The sequence below is a fragment of the Apteryx mantelli genome, chromosome 3 (genome assembly GCF_036417845.1).
Source record: "Apteryx mantelli isolate bAptMan1 chromosome 3, bAptMan1.hap1, whole genome shotgun sequence".
NCBI classification, from domain to species: Eukaryota; Metazoa; Chordata; class Aves; order Apterygiformes; family Apterygidae; genus Apteryx; species Apteryx mantelli.
The window spans coordinates 29,359,672-29,367,720 of record NC_089980.1 but is presented as its reverse complement, the minus strand read 5'-3'; the positions used below and the strand labels follow the sequence as shown (position 1 = coordinate 29,367,720).

The window sequence follows — 8,049 nt, the reverse complement described above, 5'->3', positions numbered from 1 at the left end:
CTTTGAAAAATTTAAGATGGAACTTTTGTATTACTTTTGCAATGTATCTCCAAAAGAATCATGAGCAACTTAAAAATGGGGTATCTTACAAACCTACTAACAAAGGAATCTGCAATACAGTGTTAAGAAACCCCAAAATCTTTCTTTAGTGTGGTAATCAGGAGGGATGTAGTTTCATCCAGCAAGGGGTCTTACCATGTTCTGAGGTGGCTACATTACTTTCTGAATTGCACCACTACAATAGTTACACTGGTGACAGTGGCAACCTGTCCCAATTGCAGGCCGATTTCCATCATCTGTACTTACAGTCTTTTCTTCTTCCTCCAGTATTTTCCAACAGTCCCTTCACGTAATCCAAGAGAGACATAATATTTCTTCTTCCTCCATTCAGAACGGCACCCCTTTCTGAAACTAGCTGACCAACGACATGAGAGGGCCCTCCTGGGCTTCTGCAATGGCCACAGCACCTGCTGGGGGCCCCATGACCTTCCTGAAAACACAGCTTGGCTGGCTTTAAAAGATAAAAACTCATCTTTTCTGACTAATGGGCCCTGGCTGGGGAGGCCCTTCCTTTGTGGCCCAGCCATCTCTCTTCCTGACCCACCAATTCACTCTGCATGGAAACTGCACCATGCAGGGACACCTCCGTATGGTCCAAAAGGGAAAACAGGCATGGCCTATTAAAATTCACTCTTGTTCCTCAGCAACTTCAAAGCAGTTCCTAAGCAGAAAGGATTTTTATTCAAGTAGTCTTCAGGAACAACTTGCAATAAGAGGCAAAACAAACAAGAAAAACACAATTCTGAAGGCATGATCCAAGTCACTGCGCCCTCTTACATGAAACCTGTAGTCAAGACAGCTGTGTGAAAGTACTCAAAGTAATAGCTTCAGTGACGTGACAAACGTAGTAAGCCATTGACATTCTGGTATATTTTAATCACCTAAGAAGAATGTTTCATATTCTCTTCCATCATGAAACCTTGGCTTTTTATACTGTATTAAAAATTACTTTTACAAGACTGGTGATGTCACCCCTACCTGTGTTTTACTAATAATTAGACTAGAACAATGTAATATTACAGGAGTAAAAACTCATGAGCATAAATCTTCAATTTTTTAATAACCCAAAACTTCAGAGAACAACAAAACCCAGAAAACACAATACACTCTATGAAAGGAATAAAGACACTATATTGGTCACATGTTCAGGAAATTGTGGTTTGGAAACGCTTTAGATTACACAGCATCTGCTTTCCATCTAAAATTATGCTTGAATGCATTTTAATAATCATACCAATTTTTAAAACAGGTACCTTATATTTCACTGATTTTAAAGCTTCTCCTCTAGTTCCTATTAGGGCTTCCTGGAGCTATTCCTTTTAGATGGTTCCCTAGATGGTATCCAGCTTCCAAGAATACTATGAAAAGATGTTAGCTTTGAGCTATGTTGAGCTTTGAAACAACTGCATTAACTTAACACCTTAACTGCATTAAATGTATGTCATTGATGAAGTGTAATGATGGCTGTATCTCGAGAGATCTATGTTTTAAAAAAGATTTGACATAAAAAACATGAAATTAAATTGGGCAGGACAGCAGTAACTAATAAACTTCAGTTACTGTCTGATTTACCAAGGGCTTAAGCAACTGAGCAAATTACTACAGGGTAGGTAGCAAGTTGGAGAACTAAGTGTACTCAAAGTAATGCTCATTTGCTACAAATTCATAGGTGGATGGTTACCTCAGTCAAATAAGATATTTGGGCAACTGGTTCAATTGCCTGAGCCCTAGGCTTATCTCTATTGATTCTGCTGGATTTACTTCAACAAAAAATAGTTATGCCAAAATATTTTACAAAAAGTTGATTTCATTCCTTTCCTCCCATCCTTATTGTTTTTTTCTTTGTCATTTAATGGGGGTGAGGGGTAGGCAGAGATGGGGAGAGCAGGCAGAAAGTGAAAGGAAAGGGAAGGCAGAGAAAAGTGGGAAGAGAGACAACAGAACTATTTCAATATGAAGTTTCACACAAAAAATGAAATTACATTTTAAAACACATCAGTTTCAGTGCACAGGAGAGATGACATTTTAAAATAACTTTATTTATGATCCTGTTTCAAAATTATGATTTGACATGGTCAGAAACGGAATAAGAAACTTACCAGCATATGTAATTTTAAAAGCATTTAATGACATAGCATATATTTAACAGATAGGGTAAAAGTCTAGAGGTACAGTTCGATACAACTGAAAGCCAGTTCCAGTACTACTCTTGACTACAGGCCCAGTCATTGAAAGTTCATTCCTATTAAATGTAATTTTTGATTGTGCAGTAAGATGAAAATTTTTCATTACAATAGTTACAGTGACAGAGAAATGCACACTAGGTATCAAATAGCAAGGTAATGTAGCAAAATTATAACACACAGTGCTGTAGCTGACAAGCAAGTAACCATTTGAGTAACATTACTTTTTTCCAGTAAATGCTTCAGTTCCACTTTTACACTTATCAATGATTTTAAAGGGTTTATTATACATCTAGTCTTATTATACTTTGTACTAGAATTATCTGAAACATACAATATAATGTATTTCAGCAAAAAAAAATTTTTTTGAAATTACAGATTATTTAAAACTGTATCAGCCTGCTAATCCATCTTGTACACCAACATTCTTATCTGTCATACTTGATGCGGAAAAGCTTCAGGTTGTGTTAATAACCAATGCCAGGATATAAATGGTATGTCTGTAAGTTAATGCATACCTGCACTCTGTTACAGCAAAGATAATACACTATTGTTTTCATAAATGTTAGAATCGTAATGGGAGGCTCTACTAGTCAAGACTCAGCATAACAACCTTAAATGGAAGTGAACATTTTTGAAAATTTGTACATTGGTTTTTGATGTGCACAGTAGATTCGAAAGCACCGCTGCCTTGCATACCAATAGCACTAGGTGTGGGTTATTTTCCAAGACAGCCTCACAAAATTGAGGAACAGTTTAAATATTAAGATCTAATCTACATTAACTTCATTTAAAAAAACAAAAACAAACCCCCAAAACCTGGTCCTTCCTCTCCTACAGAAGCTGCCCAATGCACCTCATACATTTGTAACTTTAGATTCTTTTTTTTGTTGGCTTTTTATTTTAAAACGCTCTATAAATAAAAAAATGTCAATCACATTGAGGAACATGAGGCACAGAGAGTAACGTATTGGTTCTGAGCTCGCATGCTGGATTTCCACTGGAACGGTCAGAGAAGTGCAGTGTGTGGAGATGGAGTTCACTTCTTCTTACCAAAAAGGCTGAATCTTTTTTCCTTGTCTTTCTCTTTGTCTTTCTCCCGCTTGCCAGGACTGGACTCGCTGGTTATTGTGACGCTGGCTGGCAGGGTCTGGGCACGGCTGGAGGCTGGAGTGCTCTGTGTGGTTGGGGACACTTCGATTTTATCGGAAGAGATAGCTGATGTGATGGCCTGAATCCACGTGTTCATCTCCTCCTTCAACAAGCACCAAAGGTAGACAGCAGTTACAATCCATATGTCACACTCCCTCTCTCATTCATTCAATATTATGGAAGGGGAATGGATAGAAGTAGGAAATTAATGGGAATGCGGTACGAAATCATCTGGCATGCCCTCCTGTTAGGCACTTGCAGGATGTGTACTACAAGCTGTACCTCAAAAGCCCTGCTGTCCTGATGGTGCCACTAGAAGCTTCTGAATCTACACGTTATGCACACATACATACATACATGACTGAAGACAAGGAAATTAAAATGTACCCCTAAGGTCTAAGCAGTTTTCTTTCTCCTACTATATAGCAGCATAACTATCACATAGGCAATAGTCAATGGGAAAAACAAACTTACGTCATCTTTGGCTTGGAAGAGGTACTCGTTGCCATCTGTCAATCTGCAATGAAAACAACCATCACAAATTTAGTTATAATCACACTGGTTCAACTGCTGCTTGTTTAACTACAGTATGTAATCAGACACACGGGACTGCATGAGAAAGTCATCATATCTGTACGTACACAAATATAGCCCATCGACAGCTAATGTTTTGGGATCTCGTATCTTCATTCGGACATAGCCACGCACACAGTATATATCCTAGTCTTGCTTATGATATATACATGCTTATGATAGTGAATGTCTTCCAGTAGGTCAGCACACACTTCAGAGGTTGGGAACTTCAGCAGCTAATGACTGCTATTTCAGGCAGATTTGTTCTTTTTTGCAAAAGACAGTATGAAAGTTTACTCAATACTCAAGGACAATCACAATCAACACCCAGAGTTTTCACAGCTTTTGTAGAAACCTGGCAAAATTCTGCAGCTGACCTGTTGTGGTAACTACAGTGATGATTCAAGATACTATACTGTGTATTATTCCTGAGTAGGTGCCTCTTCACACACTGAGGGCCCTCTGTTTTATTTCTGTGCTGATTTTACTGAGAGGGGTTTACCTGGGACACATTTAACAATTTATATGAAGATGGATATTAGTAAGAAAAGACTAAATAACATCAGAACAGGCATCTGAACAAGGCAGGGTCAGCAGAAGCTGTGTTGCAGGCATGACTTCCCCATCTTTCCCCTCCAAAAGAAAGCATTTTGACATCTATTTATGAGATGAAATGAAGTATTCAACAGTATTATAATATAAAAGGTGAAGTAAGATAGACACTTGCAAGAACATAATTATGCCTTGCTTTCTTCTTTCACAAAATTAAAGAAAATACTTCCAGTGTACTCTCCAGAGATCACAACTAGACTTCTTTGTGGGAGATATGCCTGCATATGGGATCTGTAGAGACCTCAGCCTTTGCAGAAGTGAGCCTCTCAACAGCATACTCTTTCTCAGCTTGGAGAGACAGACTTGCCGTGATGAGCTGGTGATCTGTCTGGGGACTTTCCTAATGAGAATGAGCGAAGAAAATACGCTCCATGCAATTACTCAGAGGCCTGATACAGGTGACAGGGTACTGTGAAAGGAAGGGTAACCAATTTTTCTGCATAACTTCATATTTAGAAGAGCTTGTCCTTGCATTACCAATTCAGAAATGTTTAAAATAGTACAAAAGATGAATCACATAGTTGCAGACCTGTCTTCAAATAAGGTAAATGCCAAATTTCCCTAAATCTATCATCTTTAGAGGGTTCTTGTATCAAAATCAACTTACAAAAAACAAAGAATCTATCCTGAAATGTATCTGCTAATCAGATTAGAGAGTCTCCTTCGACAGAAGCACTTAGAAGCTATGTAATAATGAAATATTTTGTAACTGCTGGCACTAAAAGATTGACCAGTAAAACAAACACACAATTCCGGAAGGAAAAGCTGTATTATTTTTAACCTTTGAACAACAAGTACTTCATATACTTCACAATGAAATGCTCTGTAACTACGTGTTCTAGACCTGAACATGTGATAGATATTGTTAGTAGTCTCCTATGTCCATACTGAAACAATTAAACAAGAGGCTTGATTTTTAAAAGAGCAGAACCATGAGCATTCAGCTCTTTTCAATTAATTCCTGTGGGAGCTGCTGGTAAGCTCAGCATTTTTAGATGCAGGCTTCTAACTTTAGGCATACACTTCTAGTCTTGTCCCAGTACACCGATTATTTTAATTCTGTTTTGTGGTTGCTATCTTTAATAAATGTACCGTGTTTCACTGTTGGGAAGACCCTGTTTAGAAAAGCAAATCCTGCAGTTAATATGTATGATTAGCTGCTGGGCTGGATCCTGCCCATGAATTTGCACAGTCTGTGAGGGAGTGAACATACTCACCACAAACTTTAACTAATGGAAAGATATTTCAGCAGGCTTACCTTAGCTTGAACACATGCTTTTTCTTTTTATAATCAACTGCTATTTCGCAGACTGCTTCTTTCAAGCTGACAGGAATCTCATTGTGGTAGGGAATGCCAGAGGCAGCGGCTTTTGAATCCTTGTAGAAGCCCATCTCTTGGTTGTTTATGACACAGTAGACATTATGCCATGATCTTCAAGACATGGAAAATGAGAAAAGTATGCGTAAGTCTAATGCTCTTACTTGCAGAACTGGATAAATTAAACACAGTGATTTATGTAAAATAATGCAGACCAGTTCAATCTGAGGATGTGAATACAGCATACACTCCCCTGTAAACTGCAGACCACAAACTCTCTCATAAAAGCACTGTTTCAAGACAAAAGTACTGACTTGGAGCCAAATGGAACAGAGATTTCCAGAGCTCTCTGTGATACCACATTAGCATAGCTAAACAGTGGGAGTACTGTTTGGCAGACTAGGCAGTTTACATACTTGGGAGAGAGACTGCTTGACCTTTTAATGACTACACTTTATTGTAGAAGGATTTCTCATTGTGTTGCAAGATTAGAAATGGATTGCATAAGAAATCTTGATTGTTATAAATGCTCCTAGTGACATCTTCTAGCCTAATCTCTAATAGAGCTATGAAAATCATTGCTTGCTAGAAATAATGCCCTAGATATTAGTATTGCTGACTATTGCTGGGTCACTGCCCCAAAGTAGTTCTCCCATGTGATGTAACTCTAGCTGAACAAAAATCATGATGGTATTATAATGCAGATCACTCATATGTGATCTACACTCAGCTCTAGTGAGTACCTCAGCTGCTACCAAATACCTCAGCTGTTAGTGTAGCTCACTGCTTGTCTAGTCGACACTTTCCTTTTCAGCCAAGTCATAAATCTGGCTTCATGAGCTCTCTCTGGTCATGAAGGACCACAGTCTGCCTTTGCAGTGCAGACAGAACTTTCAGCAGAAGTTTCTCGTGCAGGATTGGGTCCTGAGGAATGAAACCAACTAAGGCACGCAAAATCATCTTCACCCGCTTTTCTATTCTGAACAGATTACAGTGTAGGTGGAAAGTGCTAATGTGCAAACATAAGATGTCAGAAGAATATGGACATTTCTATTCTCACACCTACGCATTTTTCTTTTCTTGTGATAACGTAAAACTTGAGAGATCTGGCATCAAATCTCATTACTGCCACAAATTGATCATGTAAAGTGGGAAAGTCATGTTATCTTTGTGCCTCAGTTTTCCACCTTGCAAATATGGCTAATAATACTGCTTTTTCTGCTGTATATATTTAGACTGCAACTTCATCAAAGAGCTTTGCTCAACCATGCTTACACAGTTCGTAGAACAACAGGATCATAAACTTAACAGGTCTTCAGAAGCTGTGAGGAGACAATAATAACAATTTGTTCTGATGCAAGGATCTTCATTAAGCATCAGGTACTTTACCTGCTTGAGGCTTTCTTGCTGTGTGTCTCCCATTCATGCTTACGATGTAAGAAGCCCTCCATCTGAGCTGAAGGAATCTCCTGGGTTTTGGCTGGTAGCGTGGCAGCAGTCTGGGCCTGAATGGCAGTCTTGGCTTTGCGGTCTGCCGTTGGAGAAGGAACAGGACTGGACTCTTTTGAACTTGTCCTCTGTTCTGCAGCTCCATTGACCATTTCATTTGTTTCCACAGTTTCTGCCATCTAGGAACAGTGGGAAAATGTTAAGCTAGAAGCCTTGAAACACTGAAATATCTTGCAATTAATCTGTTCCCCTGCACAACGTGGCTGTGTATAAACTTTGCCTGGAGAATCACACAGGCCGGTAAGATCTTTCTCACACTCCATGGAGACACAGAAGGCCAAGGAAATTAGAAGGTATGAATGGATTAGTACCCATTTTATAGGTGGAGAGTCAGGAAAATAAGAACAACTAAACATCAGTGTGAATTTTACTGTGCTTTGCTCTGCTAGTCAATTCATATTTTTATATATTGTTATTCCTAAAATGGGAGCATTCAATTCTGTTGCTAAGCACTCAAATGTTTGGAACAGTAACAATCACACTTTCTGCAAACCTAAGAGGAACAGTAGAAGTTATACACATCAGCCACCTTAAATATGTTTATGACATTACTGTTGTACAAAATGTCTATAAAAAAGTATTAGCTACCAGTCAGCAGAAAAATATGTCAAAATTGCCCAGGAGCATTTACAGAAATTTGCA

The 8,049-nt window shown here is 38.6% G+C and overlaps 1 protein-coding gene across 6 annotated transcripts in view; it reads right to left on the bottom strand.

The window, feature by feature from the left end:
- Window positions 1–2,078: 2,078 nt before the first annotated feature.
- The window catches only part of SPTBN1 (spectrin beta, non-erythrocytic 1), a 147,237-nt gene continuing 141,266 nt past the window's right edge, over window positions 2,079–8,049 (bottom strand). For all 6 annotated transcript variants that reach the window (XM_067293009.1, XM_067293008.1, XM_067293010.1 and 3 more), the window contains 4 exons: window positions 7,288–7,526; window positions 5,839–6,012; window positions 3,870–3,912; window positions 2,079–3,498 (listed from right to left, as the gene is read on the bottom strand). In XM_067293009.1, the coding sequence (XP_067149110.1) occupies window positions 3,283–3,498; window positions 3,870–3,912; window positions 5,839–6,012; window positions 7,288–7,526 (672 nt within the window). In that variant the 3' untranslated portion in view covers window positions 2,079–3,282. The remainder of the gene's footprint in view (window positions 3,499–3,869; window positions 3,913–5,838; window positions 6,013–7,287; window positions 7,527–8,049) is intronic.